Consider the following 23,032-nt stretch of genomic DNA (forward strand, 5'->3'; position numbering starts at 1 on the left):
TAATTCATAAATGTAATAGCACCCTTCTCCTCAAAAAACTACCCGATTTGTATAATTCATGTGCGAAACACAAATGCGTAGAGTTACACGCCAAAGTTCACTAAAGTTGTTCAAATCCAAGTATGAGCAGCAGTAATAGAGATGCTTTCCTCATAGCAAGCGCCATTAAACCACAGCAACAGTTTATTTGCGAGCCAGAAGACTCCCTATCTGTCATTATGTTTAGTTTTGCTTGGAAAACAGTCCTGTTTCTGCTTTATTTAGAGTCTGCTTCACTAAATGTTTAATTATTTTGGCAGATGTGTCTGATGAGGAAGACACATAGAAATTGTCAATAACATCATCCGTGAAGAGAAGAGAGCGAGAAGTGTGAGAGCTGCGAGATAAATTTCATAAACAGAGGATGAGAGTATTAAAAACTGGAGGATTATGACAAGAGGTATAAAATGGGATTGCCAGGATTTTCATACTTTCTGCAACATGGCAGATCGTCCTCACTCTACATCAAACAGAGAATTGTGGGGCAAAATTCATCAGCTTGGTAACTAGGACGGCAGCGCTTACTCACGACAGATCTGCCATCAGTGAGATTAGCACAGCACTCCAGACTGCTGCACAACTGATACAATTGCGATGACAAACAGCAGGTGAATTGGCCGCGGGAAATCAGACATGATTGGATAATGGCAAAGCCAATGCTACCTGATTTCACCTAATCACACACAAGTCTTTACCAGCAGATGACGCCACTCGGCTACTTTAACTCTTTCGCCGACATTGACCGAATTTTTCCGTTTCAGACCTTATGCATCAGAGAAACAAGTGTGCAGACATCTTTACAATTTTGTCTTTGAACTCCATTTTTGCATTAGCTCTGTAGCATGTCGACGAGTTATTAGCAGGGGAAGTGGAATTCACTGTAAAAAAAAAACATCTGTAAAATTTACGGTAAAAAAGCGGCAGCTGTGGTTGCCGGAATTCTGCCGTAAAAAAAATATGGTAACAACATTTCAGGTTTTACAGTTTTAACTTAAATTTACAGTTAAATACCGTAATTTCATTAACTGATATAATGTTAATATACCAACCTATTGAAGTACTGAAATCTGTTTTGTACCTTTGACATACTCTGATAACCACCAAATGCAGGTGATGATGAGTAAGTCACATGATGAACCAAAGCCCATCACAAGCAGCTCTGAAATAATAACATATATAGAAGGTGCACAGTGTCATTCACATAAGCACTAAACACCATCATGGTGATTAAACTGAAACATTTATTTAACAACATTAGATGCAACATACAACCCTGATAAATATAACTGATAAGAAAAAAATTAAGAAGAAAAGTTATTTCAAAGAAAAAACATCAAATTCAAACAAAATTTAAAATGCAACTCATGGAATTGTGGGAACATCGGTTTACAGTTTTTCCCTGTCAATTTTACAGGAACTTACCATTAACTATTTAACAGGATTTTACTGTAGTTTTTTACTGTTAAAATCAAGGTCATTTTTTACAGTTTACTTACTGTAGCGTTAACAAAAGTTATTATGGGCATTGTAATGTTTGAAGCGGGTGTAATAATACATTTCAGTAGACCTGTAAGATTTTAAAATGAGCAGTTCATTCAAATGCCATAGGTATGATTTTGGCATTGGTGGGCACAACTACAAAAAACCGATCAAAATTATTACTAGGGATAATTTTGTAGTCGCTAGATATTGATAGGGATATGTCACAGCGTCTCTAGACGCCCTTGGAAATCATAACAAGTGATGTCCCACTTTGGAAACCATAGTTATCTACTTAAATATGAAGAGGTCAAACAACAGATTAATGAGTTAATCCAAATTTAACACACACACACACACACACACACACACACACACACAAAACTCTTCTGAGGAAGATGCCATTCACTTGTTCTGCCTATGTACCCACACACTGAAATTTTGGTCAGATTTTTTAATAGCCTAGTTAAACCATGGTAACTACAAATTAACCATGGTTCTGCTACACTAACCATTGTTTAACCAGTTTAACTTGTAGTAAAACTGTGGTTATACAAAAAACATGGTTACTACACCTTTACTACAGTAAAACCATGGTTAATAACCCAGAATGTAATCATGTGCATGCTGTCTACTGAATGTAAACAACGCTGATTATGTTTTGGGGTACTCTCCAAAATGGCAGAAGAAGGTAACTCGGGGAGAAGAACTGCTGAATAAATGATGTTATTATTGTTTTCTTTGCACACAAAAAGTATTCTCGTAGCTTTGTAAAATTACGGTTGAACCCCTGATGCCACATGGACTATTTTACTGATGTCCTTGCTACATTTCTGTGCATTGATCGGGCAATGTCCTTGCTGTCTATGGAGGGTCAGAGAGCTCTCAGATTTCATCAAACATATCTTAATTTGTGTTCTGAAGTTGAATGAAGGTCTTACGGGTTTGGAACGACATGAGGGTGAGTAATTAATGACACAATTTTTATTTTTGGGTGAACTAAGCCTTTAGTTATCCAGATCAAAACACGGCAAAGAAGCAGAAACAAGCCATTGCGTATATAAAACTAACGTGATCATTAAACAGCATATAAATCAGTGCTGATGAAAGCAGTTTATGTTTTGATGTCTGAATCTGCTCCAGACGTATAGCCTTTTATAAAAACACGATTTTCTCTACTTTTTGTTCAAAATGTTGCATTTTTTTATTAACTTACCCACATTCAAGTGTTGATACAAAAAGAATGCGTGAAGCTAGAATAACATTGTTTGTTTAAGAGGCTCTGTTCTTTTTTTTTAAATATTGCATGTTCACATATTCACACAACAAAATACTCTGGGGGCCATGAAGTGGGGAAAGAGTTAAAGTCAACATGAAGCGGCGTTCGCATTTGACTTTCAAAACGTGCTGTATTTCCAAGCCAAACAGAATATTCAACAAGAGGCTTGATTTTATCCATCAAGAATTGATTGGATCTAGAGCAGTGGGCGTTAGATATCAGAAAGGAGCCAGCCGTGGATGTGAGTTTGATTTGGTCCAGCTCTCTCTGTCCCACTCCCACCTCATCTGTTGCTGCAAACTCCAGCCTACACACTGACCGCTGCCTGCATCATCCCAGCCATTTAGGATGGATTTCAAAGACTGCAAACGACAGCCAGCTAGAGCCTATATAAGCCAGACAGCGTCACTGACTACTGCCTTCACCGTTCCAGTCATTTAGGATGGATTTCAATAGGCTATACATCAACGCAGGACTGCCACTACAGCCTATATCAGCCAGACCCTGCCTGCATCACTCTAATAATCCTTACAATTTAAACACCGGATCATTTATTCATTGAATATGTGGCTATTATTACATACAGTGGCATGCAAAAGTTTGGGAACCCCTTGCAGAATCTGTGAAAATGTGAATAATTTTAACAAAATAAGAGAGATTTCACCCCCCGGCTCTTAATGTATCGTGTTTCCTTCTGGAGCATCAGTGAATGTTTGAACCTTTATTAATAGTTGTGGTTGAGTCCCTCAATTGTCCTCAGTGTGAAAACATGGATCTCAAAATCATACAGTCACTGCTGGAAAGGGTGCAAATATGCAAAATATACTGGAAAACTGAAGAATCTGCAGGACATGGAGGATTTTTCTGAAGAACAGCTCAGTTTAACTGTTCAGAACAAACAAGGGACTCAAACACAACCATCACAAAACAAAAAACAGTCGTGGATCATCCAGGTAACCACACACAGTATTAAGAACCAAGGGTTCACAAACTTTTGAATGTGGTTATTTTAATCATTTCAGCTATTTTTTTTTGTCTTGTGGATTAAATATAAACATCTGTTATGTAAGATATCTCACTCAGGCCAGTACTAAATAACAAAATAACATTTTGTATGCTCTCTCTTATTTTGTTAAAATTATTCACATTTTCACAGATTGTGCATTCACAAACTTTCGCATACCGCTGTATACTAGGCTGTGTGATTTTGCGTACGCCATAAATCAAAAGTTTTTAATAATTAAGTTTTTTAATGTTTTTGAAATGAAGCTCTCATGCTTACCAAGGTTGCATTTATTACAGTAAAAACAGGAATATTGTGAAATTCAATCATAATTTAAAATAGCTGTGAATTGGCCCATATTTTAAAATATAATTTATTGCTGTGATGTAAAGCTGAATTTTCAGCATAATTTCTCCAGTCTTCGGGGTCACATGATCCTTCAGAAATCATTCTAATATGCTGAATTCATGCTCCATTATTAATAATGTTTCTGATGATCATCAATGTTGAAAACAGTATTTGCTGCTTAATATTTTAGTGGAAACCATGATACATGATTTGTGATTCTTTGATGAATAGAAAGTTCAAAAGAACATTAATTTGAAACTAAACTTTTTTGTAACATTAAAAAGTCTTTATCACTTTTGATCAATTTAGTGCATCCTTACATAAAATATATTTAAATATTACTTACCCCAAACTTTTAAATACTAGAGTATCACAGTTTCCACAAAAATATGAAGCAGCACGACTGTTTTCAACATTGATAATCAGAAATGTTTCTTGCTTTGATCACCGGGTAAAAATATTCAAAGAGATAAGTTCTTTTAAACTGTAATAATATATAACCGTTTTTAATAATAATATATTACTGTTTTACTGTATTTTGATCAAATGAGCAGAAGAGACTAAAAAAAGAGTAGTGTATGTTTATTTAATTATATATGATAAATGTGTCTTATTGGTTCCTCTAAAGGGTTTTCCCTTCAATACCTGAACAACTTATGTTTTTTTTCCTCTGACAACTCTCTCTTGTGGTTTTCTCACTAGTTTAAGATATTTTATTTAAAGCTGTTTTGAGACATTATGGATTGTGAAAAGTGAAAAACCACTGGTGCACACTTTTTGAAATCTTGTTGCTCTCGCTATTGCATATAACTACTAATATTATTGCCATAATCTTTATTAAATTTGCATTAACTATTGCCAAGATTTCAGAGAGGCTACAGCAATAACCTAAAACAATGTCTAACCAGTTATTTGGATATAAATTGATTTATTTTTTCTCTGCCCGTGTGACCTAAGTGACGTCAGCTGAAAAGAAAAATAACTTTAAAGGTGAATCAAATCTTTACATAAGATTATAAAGAGAAGTTGTGTGAATACAATAAGTAAACATGGTCAGTTTTGATTTCTGGTTGATTTTCATGAACACTTCTTTTGAGCCGATGACTGTACAGTTTCTCCGGGATGTGATAAAACAGAATTCATGTTCTTTTGAACAGTTATTGTATAATATATAACCCATAAGTGCATAGACAGATCATGTTTCAAGCTTGCTCACAGTTTTAGTTTGGAGCTACTTGCTTTATCAAACATGGTGTCAAAAACAAAAAATATTTAACCGATCAAGTTTCAAGACTGCATATGAAACCAGTGTCTTATTAAACATAATTTTTGCATCCTATGAGACATTGCATGGTAGAAATCATGTCAAATAAGCACATGATAAAAATAGCGCACTTCTATTTTGCATAGGCTTTGATATTAGGGTTATAACAGCCAGACAGTTAACCGTACTGCTACTGTAAGTGTGATGTTGGAGATATTAGGCCCTGTGATGGGGTCAGGATCACATCGGAAAAGGTCCACAAACAAACAGGGGAGGTGGTCTAAGTGAGTGAAATCACACATCGGTCATTTCATCTTCCATGTCGTCTCCCTCTGTTTCTCCTTCACCTTCCGCTTCCTCCTCATCCTCAGATGTCATATCTGCATCATCCATCTGGGACACGCACTTCTGACAGGAACAGACGAATAAGTAATTCTCCCTGAAAATGAGAGGGAAGAAATTATGTGGTTTATCACTTAAAAAAAGCCCAAATCCAGACACAAATCACTATTCTGTCATTATTTACTCACACTCATGTCTTTACAAAACCACATTAGCTTATGTGAGACCCTGCAGCACAAAACCAGTATATTTGTAGCAATAGCCAACAATACATCGTATGGGTCAAAATTATCCATTTTTCTTTTATGCCAAAAATCATTAGGATATTAAGTAAAGATCATGTTCCATGAAGATATTTTGTAAATTTATTACTGTAAATATATCAAAACTTAATTTCTGATTAGTAATATGCATTGCTAAGAACTTCATTTGGACAACTTTAAAGGAGATTTTCTCAATATTTTGATTTTGTTGCACCCTCAGATTCCAGATTTTCAAATAGTTGTATCTCAGCCAAATATTGTCCTATCATAACAAACCATACATCAATGGAAATATTATTTATTGTATAAATCTCAATTTAAAAATAATTGACCCTTATGACTGTTTCTTTGGTCCAGGGTCACATATGTTCAGTCAAACACACAAAAAAATGAATGTGAGAATTGCTATGCTACTCTTTTTTTCAAGTCTTCTGAAGTCATGCAACAGTTTTGTGAAAGGAAAACTAGATGAGAAATAAGTAGTTACTGTTCTTCTCTGTCTAAATGATTGGCCTTCTGCCCTTTCAGGAACAAAAACTGTAAAGATTCTTCGAAAATAAATCAAACAAACAGTGCTGGGTAGATCTCTTGTAAATTGTAATGTTACTGATTAATGTAGTTAGTAACGTAATCCATTACATTACACATTTGAGGAAATACAATTTGATTACTTCCACATTTATCACACTGTTTTAAATAGGATAATCAATACCATATTGATATAAAAATACAAAGAGAAAGAAAATATTACATTCATTGTTAATAACATGAAGCGCATTAAACATTACGTCAACCTGGGGTTCATGAAGAAACGAGTTTAATGAAAAGCTAATGATTAATTAAATCATAAACATTATAAAAAAGTTATTTTAAAACAACTACAATCAAAATAAAACACTCACTAAAAAAAGATTAAATCTTGGCATGTCATGTGTCCATTAACCAAAGTGCGAGAAATGTGAAGATGTAAACGTGTTAAATAATTAACAACTTGTTGCCTTAAAATCTCAGGGGGACTTGTTTGATTACAAGTATTTTAAAGTGTAATATAATCAAATTAAAAATACTTATTTTTTTGGAATCTGATTATGTAATGCTGATTATATGCAATCATTTACTACCCAGCGCTGCAAGTAAATAAATAAAACTTAAAAACATCCCAATATGTCATCCCAAAGGGTTTGGATGCTGAATATTAAAATAATTTTATCTTTCAGACTCAAGCGTTTGGTCCATTAGGGCTTCTTATTCCCTAACAAGTGAAGATATATAATATCCATCAGATCCAGGGGGTCTGTCTCTGATCTCGACTTCACATCCAAGAGGGTCAGCGGTTCTTTTCAAGGTGAAGTCAGGCTTTTCACAGGAATAAAGTGAATATAAGATTAAGTGGGATTTCCGAGCAAACCCTCATTGGTCATCTGGGCGGCACAGCTGCTGCGATTGACAGGTAAGTGATCGATAGCAGAGCAGGGGCCCAGCAGCAAGCCAGCGGCCCCTGTGGTTGTCCAGGCCCAGAGCTGCTGCCAGGGACCAAGGCCATTGATCCTCTCTGTTGGTAGACTCAGCTGGCCAGTTTCACACAGAATGCTTAAACAAGGGATTGCGTTCGTTTACCTCAAGATCTTGTGCCGGCTATGACGACTCCTGTCTCGCTGGCAGCAGTCCAGGTAGCTGATACAGACCTCCTGCAGAAAGGAGGAGAGAAATTCAAGGGACAATCAACAATGAAGCAATTCTGCAGTTATATGATGAATTGGGGGAATTAAGTTATAAAGAAATAATCAGAAAAAGCTTTCCAGCGGTTTTCTGTTTTATAAATTGGCCAGAATCTTGAAAGCAATCTGTGGGTCTGACAGCTTTCATAATGCTTGTCGGTGAACATTTTTCTCAAAGTAGGTAAACATGTCATTTTTCCAGATGCTCGCTAACTAGTTTGGTCACTAGCAGACCAAAATTAAAACCATTATTCATTTATGTTTGTCCTTTCAGACAGACCTTCATACACAATCGCTGTATGGAAATACAATGTTCATGTTGAAGTCGTTAAGATTTTTCATGTTTCTGAAAGAAGTCTATTATGCTTACAGAGGATGCTTTTAAAAATTCAGTAAAATCAGTCAAATTGTGAAATATTATTACAATTCAAAATAAGCTGTTTTCTGTGTGAATATATGTTAAAATATAATTTATTTCTGTGATCAAATCTGAATTTTCAGCATCGTTACTCCAGTCTTCAGTGTCACATGATCCTTCAGAAGCTGATGTGCTGCTCAAGAAACATTTATGATTATTATTCATGTTGAAAACAGTTGTGCTGAGATACAACTATTTGAAAATCTGGAATCTGAGGGTGCAAAAACAAAATATTGAGAAAATCACCTTTAAAGTTGTCCAAATTAAGTTCTCAGCCATGCATATTACTAATCAAAAATTAAGTTTTGATATATTTATGGTAGCGAATTTACAAAATATCTTCATGGAACATGATCTTTACTTAATATCATAATGATTTTTGGCATAAAAGATCATTTTATACAATGTATTGTTGGCTATTGCTACAAATATACCCCAGCGACTTAAGACTGGTTTTGTGCTCCAGGGACAGATATACACCTAGGATGCCTTGAGAGTGAGTAAAACATGGCTAATTTTCATTTTTGGGTGAACTATCCCTTTAAAAAGCTTTCTCAATTCAGTTCTGATTAGTGCAAAACATAACTACAAACGGTCATTATGCAACTAATTTGGCATTAGATAACCTTACAAAAATTCAGAATGCTGGCTTTGTTAACTACAATGTGAATTCAGAGCTGAAAGCCCTTACAAATTCCCGATAAGCTGTCATCCCGTGGCTAATATGATTCAGATAAACAAACCTATGAAATAAGTCTGTGATGTGAACAGTAGCGAAGGCAGGCAGATGCAGGCCTTTTCAATCTATCTGACAAGCTGCCAAAACTGCTCCCATCTTCAGACTCTAGACTGTAATTCCTACCGACAATGAAACACTCAAGGCTTTTGAAAACATTACGAGCCTCAGCTTAGCATCTATTATCTAACATGCTCCTCTGACCTCTCCGGGGCTGATGTCGCTGAGGGCGGCGAGGTGAAGGAGGAAGTTGTTGTCGGGGAAAGACACCTCCGCATTGGGAACGCAGCTGTGGTTACCTGTGCAACACAGGAAACCCTCATAAATCTCCACGTCTCGTTTGCGGAGCAAGAAGACAGGCCTCATTTGTTAAGCTGACCTGATTCTCGCGACTCAAAGTCAACTTGCGTGTAAAAATTAAAATATCACAGCTGTGCAAACTGAAAGACGTGCCAATACGAATAAAGACGGTTCTCACAAGAGCTCTGCAGCAGGAAAAGGCCAGAGCCCTCGCAGTTGAGGAAATCGCCAGTTTCTGCAAAATAAAAAAAAAATGAGAAAGCCTTTCATCGCTAGGATTTCACACTTTTGCACAAAACAATCATATTTTACACAGATCGATGGCCGTCTAAGTGGTGAAATGTGTGTCTCTGTCTCTGAGGACATCTGAGGAACCAGATGTCAAACGCAGAGATGGATTCAACCGTCGCAGGTATACATATCAATGTGTGAGGGGCCGAGCTCTATAAACAGGTGGGAGTCTACAAGAAAAATGACCTTTGTCGATGTCCTTGTACAGCTGGTCGATGAAAGCGTCCAGTTGCTCCCTCTGCTGGCTGGGAAGCTCCAGAGCATCACACGCATGAACCCACTGACTCAGAGAACTACACACACATCAGATCAGAGGAGGATTATTCTACTGCACACTCGTCTGTGGTAAAATAAAGTGATTGTTTGCATTGAGGGGATATTACCTGGTGCCGATACCCTGACCGTTGGTCCCAACGAGTGAAAATAGAGAGCGAAACCCGTCTGGGGTGAACCACTATAACAAAAAACAGACTCCTTTTATCTTATTTACACTCTTCAGGCATCACATGGGCGAAAAGTAGTGATAAATCGCATGTATATCAACCAGTATTTAACCAGATTCAAGCCTGTTCGACCAATTAGCAGGTGTTAACTCCCCCTAGTGTCAGTAACTCAAGCCTTGTCAATAAATCTGACATGTTCTTTTCTTCAGATATTGTATTGAAGAAAATATACACTAGGCTTCAAAATTTGGGGTTCAGTAAGATTTTTTGGTAAGTTTTTATAATAAGGCCCCATTAGTTAGTGCATTAACTAACAATGAGATTTGTTGCTGTATTTACTGTAACAATCTTTGTTAACATTAGTTAATAAAAATACATTATATATTCATGTTAGCTCATGCCAATTAAATTATATTAACAGATACAACTTATGATTTTAATAATGCATTAATAAATGCTGAAATCAACATTAACTAAGAGGAATACATGCTTCAGAAGTACTTTTCACTGTTTAACAGTTACCGTTTTTTTTTTAAAGAAATTAATACTTTTATTCAAAAACTATTCAGTAAACAGATTAAAAGTGACAGTAAAGAAATGTATTTAGTATTAAAAAAAAATTTCCCTAATCAAAGAATCCTGAAAAAAAAAAAAAATCACTGTAACAGTTTCAACAAATGCATATTAAAAAAAAAAATACACAAAATATATTAATAAGAACAGTTTTTTGAGCTGCAAATCAGTATATTATGTGACAATGAAGACTGCAGTAATGATGCTGAAAATACAGCTTTGATCACAGAAATAAATTACATTTTAACAGATATTCACATAGAAATCAGACATTTTGAATTGTAATAATATTTCTCAATTTTAATGATTTTACTGTATTTTTGATCAAATAAATGCAGCCTTGACAATAGAGACTTACCAAAATCTTACCAATCCCATATTTTTGAACGATAATGTATGTTTATTCAGCTTTTTCTTGTTAATTAAATCATTAAAGACAGATGGACAGTGATACAGACAGACAGACGGATAAATGCGAGTCTGACCTGACTGAGACGATCCTCATACAGCGCTGTAGTAAAGAGATTACGCAGCAAGGCCAGCTGTCCCTGATAAAAATAAAGAAAGAAATAATAAACACTGTGTTTTGGGGCACTTTTAAGATGTGAATCAATATTCTGTATTGTAGAAATCATTAACTTGTCGCTAGTGTAAAAATGAAGACAAAAGACTACAGCATTCACCTGAAACTTCTCTCCCAACAATTTATGAACTATTTGCTCCTCTTCGTTTGCTGTACGGCTACAAAAATGAGAGAACAGCCTCTGCCAGCGTCCCTTATCTTCAGCCTGGAACAACAACAAAACAAGTTGCTTCCAGTTATTTCACACTTACTTATGGAAGCATGTTTCTGCCACTGAATAAAAAATAAAAAAGGTAATTGTGACTATTTATCTAGTCCTTTTCTCAGAATTTTGAGATATAAAATCACAATTGTGAGTTATAAAGTCCAATTCTGAGGGAAAATGACTATTTTCTTACAATTGTGGGTTTATATCTCACAATTCTGAGAAAAGTCGTCAGAATTCAGAGAAGAAGAAAAAAAAGATAAACGCTCGCAATTACATTTCTATTTGTATTCAATGACAGAAACAAGCTTCCATACTTACAAAAAATGAATTTCTCTTAGACACTTATTTTGACCAATAAAGGGAAAATAACCTGCTTGATGGTGGCCATCATCCTTGCCATTATCATGATACTGGATGTTTCCGGAGGATAGTGGACACTCCTGAATAATATGCAAAAATGAGTTTAACTCAAAAGCAGACTCATTTATTTCAAGGCCTTTGCACCAGCAGCCTTCAAACCACAGCAATCAATTACTGAGGAAGCAAGCAACCGCAACACTTCTCCAGTGGTCTGCATAGAGATGAAACTATGAAAAATTCACATCACGATTATAGTGACCAAAATATTCAGAGTTGTCGATAGTTTCGGTATGGTTAAAATGTGCTATTGAAATCAACGAAAACCAACAAGCAACTAACAGAATTAGCAGCACTATCACTTTTTGTTTGTATAAACATTCAAATGAACATTAAATATGACAGCAACCCCCTTCTTTTGATACATGGCTGAAATAAGTGTTTGCTTGCATTAAATTGGAAAAAATTTGATTGTCACTCACTGGTTCTTTAAGGACTTTTGACAAGGAGTGGTGCTCCTTTTTAGATTATTTTCTGGCTAACTCTCTAGATACTTAAAGCTGCAGTCCGTAAGTTTTGCCTCTTTGTCGCCATCTCTGTTTGAAACCTGAAATTGCAGTTATTTATCTTTGCGTGTATTGTGCCTTGGCACGGGTCCAGCGCAGATGAATCCAATGTTTTGAGCAGTATGTGTGTCTGTCAGTCACCGCACTTTTGTTCTGACCAACTGAGGAAAAAAGCATTACAATAAATCGCGCTACAATGGTGATTAAATGTAACAATCGGTTAGCTCATATCACATTAAACCATGCAAATTATTATTACTTTGATCTCAAATTGTTCATGTTAACAACATCAGCATTGTGTGACTACATGTATATAGTGTAGCATTACATGCAGATTTAAATTTTTGTACAGTCTAATCATCATACCACTCGAATTTCATATAAAGAAATTATTTCAACACAAATAGTTGATTATTCTTCCTTAGAACTGGTTTGCTTTAAAAAAACAAATCTTGTGTAATCCCACGTAGGCTATCTGTAATCAGACGCACATTTAAAACTGGAATATAATCTAATTTCAGTCACTTGTGTTTCATAAACACGTAATCCTTTCTGGGTTTGAAATTCTGGATTACAACTTTAATTATTCCAGCTGCTGTGAGAAAAGGCTATAAACGATCCTCCACCTGCAGGATCCTCACATGTGATACAGCTACTAGCCGGGACAACTTCTTTATGTTTACAGACGTAAACGCAGCAGCATGCTCGAATTTAGAAACCACTCAAATTAGAAAATATTATTATAAGCTAACCGTTGTGAATCGGGCTAAGGTAAGGAGATAGTTTTGAACACTGGCTGGTTATGTACTTGCTCAAATTTAAAAATTTAACCAAATTAATTTATAAATTTAGTTATGGACTGCAGCTTTAATCTGAGCATTTTTTTCATGGGAAGTTAACTGACTGAGGGAGGTGTTTACTGGGGAATGATCATTTCATGAAATCAGTGCTGTTATCTGCCCATTATTATCGGGTCCATTTTCGCATTGGTCTGAACACAAACGGCAGACAGACTGAATGAAAATGTAATTCCGCTGTCTGACAGCAGGTGGCGCTTATGAAACTTCAGCGCTGTTTCCACGGTAACCTCTGAAAAACAAAGCAGCACTAAGCTTATAAACACTACTTTATTAGGCTTCACACAGAGGGAAGATGAAAAGCAAATGCCATCATAACTTTTCTGTAGACAGTTCCCCCTTATGCATTAATAATTAATTTATTCATACAGTCTTCCATATAATTTCTCTGCCTTCTGTCAGGTTTTCACACAAAACGAAACCTAATAAGCTGTATGTCTCTCCTGCGTGAGACTCTTACTCACTTTTGCTTAATGTTGATTAGTATTTACCTCGAGTTTTTCAAATCGTGATAATCAAATATGAAACGGTAATATAACCGTGGTTTATCATCAAACGGGTAACCGTTTCATCCCTAGTTCTGCATAATACCAGTCGCTTTAAGCTATTCTATAGACTTTGATAATGTTTTCAGTGTGCAGAGCTCGGTAGATTACATACGGATTCAAAATTACATGGCAAACGGTAATGTAATCCATTACATCACACATTTTAGGTAATTTAATCGGACTACTTTTAGATTGACCTAACTTTAAGTTGTAAAGTTAAACTTTATATTAGGTGAAATTGATTGGGCTGACCAAAAAAGTTTGGGAATTCCTGCATTACATGTAAATAAGAAATAACACAAATTTTTACAAATTCAAAAGATGAAAATGAATTAGTGAGAATCTGTAGTCTGATGACTAGGTCTGTCGCAATAATCAATATATCGACTTATCGCACAATATATGTACATGACCTCAATAATTTTTGTTGATGCAATATATTGCCCATTATATTTACATAATTCATATCAGCATGTTTTTTGCATTCCTCTTGCGCCGGGGTCTTCTGCAGCTTCTCGTACATAACGTGGTGTAGTCATGAGGTGCTAGTTCACATTTAACAAATGCTTCTATAAAAAACGTTTCATCTGCAGATATGGCCATAGTTAGGATCTGTGCCTTTGTGCATACGGACATCTCTGCTAAGTAGAGGTTGTGTTTTTCAGCAATAGTGTGCATCCTTAAATTACAGAGAAAAGAAGCTCAGGGAAAAATCTCCATCCGTATTCTAAGTGCACTTTTCTTTTTTCTATTTGTTACTTTGCACTTTTGTGCTCATGTTTTTATATTCAGTGGCATAAAATACTCTTAAAATGACAATAATACCGCTTATCGCAATTATTTCTAGAGCAATATATCGCACAAAAAAAAGTTGTTATCATGGCATGCCTATTGATGACGAGTATTTTAAAATGTTATTTAATCTAATTACAAGTACTTAATTTTTTGGAATCTGATGACGTAATCCAGATTGCATGAGAGCATTTACCGCCACGCATCCTGCAGCTTGTTGAGCGGATGATCTGGATCATGGTGAGACGGGCCGAGGCACAGGAGCTTGTGGTACTGCTCCCATGCAGCCTGCCGGCACTCAGCGCTGCAGTACATTACCTGAAGAGAAGAGCGCACATCCAGTCCATTCAGAGTGACTCACACACAGAGACCGCTTCACAAGAACACATTAGCAGGATATCTGTACTTAATTACCTAATTATTCTGGAAGGAATTTGCTCAAGTACTATTGAAGCAGAATGATTGTAGTCCAATTCAGTTTCCAATGAGAAAACATGCTTTATACATTCCGGCCTTCAAAGTAAATATTATGCAGGTCATCGTAACTTAAGAACGTCCTTGTACTTCCGAAGTTATACATTAAAAACCCAATGAAGTTACTTTTCAGTGAACAATGTGATTGGTCAGAGTTATGGTCAGCTAAAGCAAAAAGTTTTAACCCTATAAAGCATACAGCATCATATGTGACCCTGGAGCACAAAACCAGTCTCAGGCCGTGTTCACACTTGGCGTCTTTTTTGACTAGAAAAAGTTGACAAGAGCGTTTTTTTTAATGAAAAACAAAGCTGGCAGCGTCTGTTACAAATAGCAGCTGAGAGCGTCTTTTGTTGCCATAGCAACAGCTGCAACAGTAGCCTATCGCTGTGTACTGCAGAAATGTCAAGAAAGAGTTAAAAGTTGGCTCTTGCGTTGGCTTTTGAAGTTAACGGGAAAGAAAATGTCGATTCGCAACAACATTTGTGGGTGCACGACATTATACGGGGAAGGAACCAATATGGTGCTTACAACAATTTTCTTCTTGTTGTTATGGAAAGGACAGATCTCGCTACTCGCTTGTCATTGGTCAGCTGTCAAAAAGGCGCTTGACGTAGGGCGTTTTTTTCAGAAAAGTTTCACTTTTTTCAACTCGAAAAAACGCTCTGAGCTGCAGAAAAAGACGCCGGCAGTGGCGTTTTAAAAAGCGCTCAGGACTTTTTTGAAAACACGGTTTACTCCATAGGATTATAATGTAAAACAGACGCCGGCAGCTTCGAAACAGACGCCAAGTGTAAACACGGCCTTAAGTCGCTGGGGTATATTTGAAGCAATAGCCAAAAATTCATTGTATGGGTCAAAATTATAAATTTTTCTTTTATGCCAAAAATCATTAGGATATTAAGTAAAGATCATGTTCCATGAAGATATTTTGTAAATTTCCTTCTGTAAATATATCAAAACTACATTTTTGATTAGTAATATGCATTGCTAAGAACTTCATTTGGACAACTTTAAAGATGATTTGGTCAATATTTAGATTTTTTTTGCGCCCTCAGATTCATCCTACCCTAACAAACCATACATCAATGTAAAGCTTATTATTCAGCTTTCAGATAATGAATAAATCTCAATTTTGAAAAATTGACCCTTATGACTGGTTTTGTGGTCACATATCTGATATTGTATCTTTAATACCAGCATATCTCAGCACTGAAGCTGAGGTCTGACTCTCCTATAGAACCAGCTTTATCCGTAGGACAGCATATTTCCCCTTATTCAGGATATGTAATATTTTCATTTGCATTTAATTATATATCTGTTATTATATTATTGTGTTGCTGGTATTCCTGTATAATTATGATCAGAACACACAATCCTGTTTTTGTTGCAATAATGTTTTGTTTTCTTAAGTGCAATACTTTTCAGTGCATGTTAGTATTTGTGATGATTTCGGTGTATATTCAGTGTGTACCTGACAGTGTGGACAGGCCTGGTGTCGATCCGGATGCACTTTACACAGCTCGGGGTGAGGCAGACTGAGAGCCGGCAGACCACTCAAGCGCCTGGCGTTCTCCTCCGCCGTCTCCAGAGCGCGCAGACAGTACTCACACGCTGAAGATGGCATAAATACATTATAAACATATTTACAACTAAAACGAAAATATGAATGATAAATATTGTATGTGATTGAATTGATTTGTGAGTATTCCAAAAAACATTTGCTCCCAATGCTGTATCTCTGGACCAAGTGGGTTATTATTATGAAAGCTATGCTGAAGTCGTGTGATGCCCTTTTCTGCCCATGTGTGAAAACTGAGTGGGTTCTTGTTAGCTGTAAAATCTGGGTTATTCCAAATCGGGGTGCATTTAGATGGTTAGTTTGTGATTTGATGAAATTCCCACCAGGCTGTCAGAGCTGCTGCTATTGTCAGCATTTTAAAACAATGATGCTTTTTGACTGTCTGATTGTAGAAGGGTAAATCTGAAGTATTAATGTCTGTTCAACATCTAGCCATGTGCTTTCTGATGGGTTAGGGTGAATCCATGCGTGTATATGTTGGAGCTGATTGGCCAGAAAGTAGTGGTAAAAACGTGGTGCTTCCAGTTCTCATTGTGTTCTTAATGTCTGTAGGGTAGTCAATTTAATTCTTGGGGTCTTGTTTTTCCGGTAGAATTTGGAAATGATTGAATCTAGTGACTTAAACCAGGAAAGGGTGGGTTGTGTTGGTGTCATTGTAAATAAATAATTTAATTTAGGGAGTATAGTCATTTTAATTACTGATATTCTGTCCATAATAGATTCATCCAGCGTTGAAGATCATCGTCTATTGTTTTAAGTAGTGGAGTGTAGTTGAGTCCAAACAGCTCTGGAAGCCCAGGGGAAACATTAATACCTAGATATGTGATGTAATTGGTGCACAGAGGAGTTGGTGGGGCGTCACATCCAAATTGGTGGAATATAATGAAAGTATAGCAGATTTACTCCAGTATTTGAGAAATATTTGAGAACGAGTCAAGGAGTTTAATCGTTTCTTGTAATGATGATGGAGGGTCGTGTAAATATAATAATATATCATCAGCGTAAAGACTTATTTTGTGGTGTATATTTAGTGTTTGAATTCCTTTTATGTTGCTGTTTTGACGGATGGCTGCTGCTAATGGTTCAATGAAAATGGTGAATAGTGAGCATCCTTGTCTAGTCCCGCGGTGCAGTGTGAAGCTGCGTGATGTTAGTCCATTAGTGATGACGGTGGCTGAAAGTGATGTTTATAGAATTTTAATCCAATTAAAGAACGACTCCCCAAAACCAAACCTCTGTAATGTGGAAAACAGGAATTTCCAGTTTACTCTATCGAAAGCTTTTCTGCATCAAGAGTGACTATGATGGCTTTGTGAATTGATGAAGAATACATTAAGTTAAAAAGTCTATGTGTGTTGTTAGATGCAAGTCTACCTTTAATGAAACCAGTTTGTTCTGCATGGATTATAGATGGTGTGACTTTTTCTAATCTATGGGCAAGTGCTTTGGCGGTGATTTTAATGTCGACATTGATTAGGGGAATTGGACGATAGCTTGACGGTAGTGTTGGGTCTTTATTGGATTTGAGGAGGAGTGATATTGTGGCTGTGTTCATATTATCTGGGAGTTTTGATTCATTTATCATTTGGATAAAGAGTGGTGATAAGATGGACCGAAAGTGTTTGTAGACCTCAGCAGGGAATCCATGCTTTATTGTTCGGCATAAGTTTAAGTGCATTCAAAAAATTCATGTTCTGTTGGGATTCAAGAGTATTTATTTTTATTTTATAAAAAGTTGAGGTAGGTTGATATTGTTGAGAATTGATGTCTTTCTGAGTCGGAAGAATATAATTTACTGTAAAAATGTTGATTTATTTCTTCTGGTGAATTGGTGGACTTCCCTGCTGTGTCTGTAATAACTGCTATTGTTGCTTTTTCCTTATTTTGTGAAAAATTAATATTCTTTAGTATACGCCAACGATCACTCATGAACTGTTTTATGGTTTCTGGAGATTTCCAGATCCGTTTATTACCTAAACTGTTAGATCTATCTATATATTATATTTATATTTTGAATAAATGCTGTTATTTTTAAGTTCATATTCATCATAGAATCCTGACAAAAGTATCACAGGTTCCAAAAAAATATTAAGTAGCACAACTGTGTCCAAAACTGATTATAAATCAGTATATTATTATGATTTCTGAAGGATCACGTGTCACTGACGACTGGAGTAATGATGCTGAAAATACAGCTTTGATCACAGAAATAAATTACACTTCAACGTATATTAAAATCATAAACAGTTATTTTAAATTGCAATAATATTTCTATTATAGTTATGATCAGATAACTGCAGCTTCGATGCGCAATAGACACTTCTTTAAAAAATATATATAAATCTTACAAATCCCAAACTTTTGAAATAATTCTGGCATCCCAGGGCGAGGGTCTCAAAGTGACGCATAAATAAATATCATATTTATCACAACGATATGATCAAGAACATGTGTGGGAATGATCAGAATCTATGCACTCACCTCTGTATTTGTACAAGGCATTCCACAAGAACTGAGAAGAGACTAGAGGTTGCTCAATAAAAATAGTGTCACCCTTTTTGAAGGGTCTTTTCGCGAATAATCCTTTGCCCTGAGGAGACATAATTCAATAATTATAAAATTTTATATTAACGTTTGCTGTCTGAAGCGTATGTTCTTATACATGTCTCCTGTTTAGAGAACATGCATGTGATTATTTGTCACAGTTTGCATATTTTGGACTTTGATCAGCTGGTTCTGGCATGAGATGAGAATAAACCGGCTGATCTGGGAGGTGTGCGAGCTACACAATCACAGCCAAACCGCTGAATAAAAACACAAGCGAGCTACTTTATATGAAGATGATGCGTCTCTGTTATGGGTTAACTGTTGCATACCTTGACATTATCGATAAATCGGACCTCCACGCAATTACTGGCTTTGGAAGCATCCACGCAGCGAGAAAACATGTCATCTACGGGCGCCGCCATGTTGGATATTTACATATCGACCTCTGACCTCTCGGATAGACCAATAGTGTTCCTGGGATAAATCTGCTCGACTGCATAAAAATATATTTATTCTGGAAGAAAATATCGGTGCTGTATGCTATAAACATGAATGCTACGCTGAGAATGTTTATTCTGGTACTGCTTTGCTAAAAAACATAAAAATGTGGCAATGAATCGTTCTTCTGAGTCGGATCTTTTGACTCGTGGGCAATTATTGAACAAAATTGTTACAAATTAAAGTAAACATCACGGAAATATGTTAACAACTTGAATATGACAGTTATAAACAAACACACGAGTTTTGCTTTATTAAAACTATATTTAGGTTCTGTTTTAGACCTATATTTTTGAACTGAATCATGGCTGCAACAAGTTATACTGGAATGAATGAAATTGCAATAAACACCCATAAATTCAACTTAACTTGTATTTAATTATAATTAAAAATTGTGACCGCTAAATGGGCATGTGCACATCAATATAGCGTGATTTTTCTCACACTGTACAATGATAATTACTGTTTTTTGCATTACTGTAGTCGTTAATAAAACACAGGTAATGTCATTTATTGTTAGCTTCCGGTTTTTGCTGTATCCCTTCTAGCCACAACCCTAAACAGTTTTCTGCTAACTGTCTGTGGCCTATTTCATCTTCACAAATGAAAAGTTAATTGTATGCCCAAATAAACCACTTCTTTCACCTAAAATACGAGTCCTCTGTCCATAGTTTTGTTTTCTCCAATAAAAAAAAGATGGTAACTGATGGACTGGAGTGGTGTGGATTATTGAGATGTTTTTATCAGCTGTTTGGACTCTCATTCTGACGGCACCCATTCACATCCATTGCTGAGCAAGTGATGTAATGCTACATTTCTCCAAATCTGATGAAGAAACAAACTCGTCTACATCCTCGATGGTCTGAAGGTGAGTACATATGTGACCCTGGAGCACTAAACCAGTCATAAGTCACTGGGTTATATCTGCAGCAATAGCCAAAATTATACATTGTATGGGTCAAAATTATTGATTTTTCTTTTATGCCAAAAATCATTAGGATATTAAGTAAAGATCATGTTCCATGAAAATATTTTGTAAATTTCTTACCATAAATATATCAAAACTTAATTGTTGATTAGTAATATGCATTGCTAAGAACTTCATCTGAACAACTTTAAAGGTGATTTTCTCAATATTTTTATTTTTGCACCCTCAGATTCCAGATTTTCAAATATTGTTCTATCATAACAAACCACACATCAATGGAAAGCTTATTTATTCAGCTTTTAGATAATGTATAAATTTCAATTTCGAAAAATTGACACTTAAGACTGGTTTTGTGGTCCAGGGTCACATTTTGTTCTTTTAAACAACATTTATGTTGTATGTATCCCCTGTGAATGATATGTGCTAAATAATAATAATAATAAAACTAAATAGGTTTTATTTGGATCATTAAAAAAAAATTTTTTTTAAACGAATTGTTCGAAAGAACCGACTCCCAAAAAAAGAGTCAGTTTACGTCATTGCTGGTAACCAATCAACGATCAGCTTCCTCTCGGTAGCCAATCAGCGCTCAGTCCACTCTCTTGAATTCTCCCCAGCGGGTCGTCGTGTGTTTTTGTAGGTAAGAGTGAGAAAATTCCCCAAAAGTTTGAAGAGTGCGCCTAACTGGCCAACAGTCACTAAATAACAAGATACAGCGTGTGTAAACGTTTTAGTTTTAACGTGGAATTGACAGCTCTTGTTGGAAATGTTGTTGGCGGAAGTGAAAAGGCTGAAAGTGGCCGAGTTGCGTGCGATGTTAACGGAGCGAGGACTGGACTCGAGAGGCCTGAAGGCCGAGCTGGTGGTTAGGCTGATCTCTGCGATCGAGGCCGGTGTTGAACCCATCAGAAGGGGAGATGGTAGTGAAACGACGAGTATAGAGCCAGCAGAAGAGCCGTCGAAGTCGCACTCCCCGGAATCTGAGCAGTGCGTTAGGACGCGGTCTCCAGTGTGCATCGGTCCTCCTAAAAAGAGCATGACTGCTTATACTGATCAAAGTACACAGACTGACCCACTTCAGCTGTGCTCATGCACTGCCCCAATAGCCATAGCAGAGGCCGTTATATCTGGAGAGCAGAGACAACAGCATCCAGCCGCGAATCTGCATCCTGTCGCCTTGGCAACCGTTGCTATGGAAGATGCAGAGTCAGGATGCTCTTCATCAGTCTTGGCCATTTCAGAGCCAGAAGCAGCGCAGCAGCAAGAGCAGTGTAAGTCATCATTAAAGCACAATTAATAAAGTGTCTCTTTACTGTTCATATACTAAAATGAAAGTTAGGTGATTATATGATAACTGTTCTCTCCTGCAGCGCTCCATAGACTGTCAGATGGACCGGAGACAGTGTACTCCACCCCAGAGGAGAGCAGAGAGCTCAAGAGGCCTTGTGAGGAGAGAGGCAGAGATTATTACGAGTTCAAAGAGGACATTCATTACAACAGGTATTGATTATCGGTCTGCAGAAACTGCAAGAGCTTGTACTCAAAGGTATTTCAAAGAACTTTTTTTATTATTTATTTATTTTGAAGGAAATTGCTCATGGTCACCAAGACTGCATTTCTTTGTAAAATTCCGAAATATTATTGCAATTTAAAGGAACTGGTTTCTATTTGAATATATTTTTTTATGTAATTTATTTATGTGATCAAAGCTGAATTTTCAGCATCATTAATGTAATCTGAATTATGTAATCAGATTGCAAAAATTTAATTATTACATTTTATATTTTAATATCAGATTACAGTTAATTTATTTATTGTTGTTTTCTCTGTTTTCATCAATTTGATATAATCCCACTATGTGATAAACAAGTTAGGTCAAAAGTAATCTATAAGCAATCAAAACGTTTGTGTATTCCAGATTGTACTTTGTAACAGACTACAATCTCTAAGCAATCTACCCAGCACTGTTTGTATCATCTTATACTAAATTTAATGCGTCCTTGCTGAATAAACAAGTCCTACTGACCCTAAACAGATCTTACAAAACAGATTTGAACATTTCTGACATTTTCTCCCCGATTTGTTTGTCCTCAGAGCTAAAACACCAGATCTGCTGCCGGAGCCCGAGGAAGAAGCTGAAATAGATTTTGAAGATGTTCGATTGGATTCCTGTAAATTCATCACGACTCCAATACATCCTCAGATACTGAATGAGTCATTTGATTCAAGATGAAAGTTTAATGAAAGCCTGTCTTCAGAAACACTGTGTTTGTGTTTCACAGATAACTGTGACCTGCATTTTGAGGTGGACTCTGATGGAAGCAGCGGTCAGCCGCTCTTCTGGGAGAAATTCCCTCTTCTTTGGTCAGGGTGCAGGATGACCCATGGATTTTGTCAAGGGAAGGTCGGATTCGAAGCCAAGGTGTGAACTTGAGGTTTGAATCCAGTAAATGTTTTGTACAGCAACAAAAGTAATGAATGAAATGGCACCTCTGGTGATTTATTATCTATTTTTTGGGTCTCCAGTTTGTGAAGCGACTGTCAGCTCCTGCATTAGACACCAGCTGTGACCCGGATCGACATGTGCTCAGAGTGG

General features: G+C 36.4%; 2 protein-coding genes across 2 annotated transcripts in view; one reads left to right on the forward strand and one right to left on the reverse strand.

The window, feature by feature from the left end:
* Positions 1-4,578: 4,578 nt before the first annotated feature.
* LOC306852989 (protein-lysine N-trimethyltransferase SMYD5) lies at positions 4,579-19,621 on the reverse strand. Its single transcript, XM_079390130.1, has 13 exons — positions 19,340-19,621; positions 18,945-19,053; positions 16,356-16,495; positions 14,604-14,725; positions 11,658-11,727; positions 11,180-11,284; positions 10,982-11,044; positions 9,864-9,934; positions 9,667-9,773; positions 9,368-9,424; positions 9,094-9,188; positions 7,635-7,705; positions 4,579-5,851 (listed from the first exon to the last, which is right to left on the reverse strand). The coding sequence occupies exons 1-13, from the start codon at positions 19,430-19,432 to the stop codon at positions 5,707-5,709; spliced, it is 1,248 nt and encodes a 415-aa protein (XP_079246256.1). The 5' UTR covers positions 19,433-19,621; the 3' UTR covers positions 4,579-5,706.
* Positions 19,622-21,027: 1,406 nt separating this feature from the next.
* LOC306853105 (heterogeneous nuclear ribonucleoprotein U-like protein 2) overlaps positions 21,028-23,032 on the forward strand; it is a 10,628-nt gene continuing 8,623 nt past the window's right edge. The window contains exons 1-5 of the mRNA XM_079390293.1: positions 21,028-21,707; positions 21,807-21,936; positions 22,531-22,607; positions 22,719-22,858; positions 22,963-23,032. The exon at positions 22,963-23,032 is cut by the window's right edge and continues 33 nt beyond it. Of these exons, the coding sequence (XP_079246419.1) occupies positions 21,203-21,707; positions 21,807-21,936; positions 22,531-22,607; positions 22,719-22,858; positions 22,963-23,032 (922 nt within the window). The 5' untranslated portion in view covers positions 21,028-21,202. The remainder of the gene's footprint in view (positions 21,708-21,806; positions 21,937-22,530; positions 22,608-22,718; positions 22,859-22,962) is intronic.

This window comes from Barbus barbus (genome assembly GCF_936440315.1).
Source record: "Barbus barbus genome assembly, chromosome: 33".
NCBI classification, from domain to species: domain Eukaryota; kingdom Metazoa; phylum Chordata; class Actinopteri; order Cypriniformes; family Cyprinidae; genus Barbus; species Barbus barbus.

Coding starts and splice junctions, on each gene's coding strand:
- LOC306852989 (XM_079390130.1), bottom strand. CDS start 19,432: ATGGCGGCGCCCGTAGATGACATGTTTTCTCGCTGCGTGGATGCTTCC. Junction 11,285..11,657: donor TGATGGCCACCATCAAGCAG/GTTATTTTCCCT, acceptor TTGTTGTTCCAG/GCTGAAGATAAGGGACGCTG. Junction 9,189..9,367: donor TTTCCTGCTGCAGAGCTCTT/GTGAGAACCGTC, acceptor TGTGTTGCACAG/GTAACCACAGCTGCGTTCCC.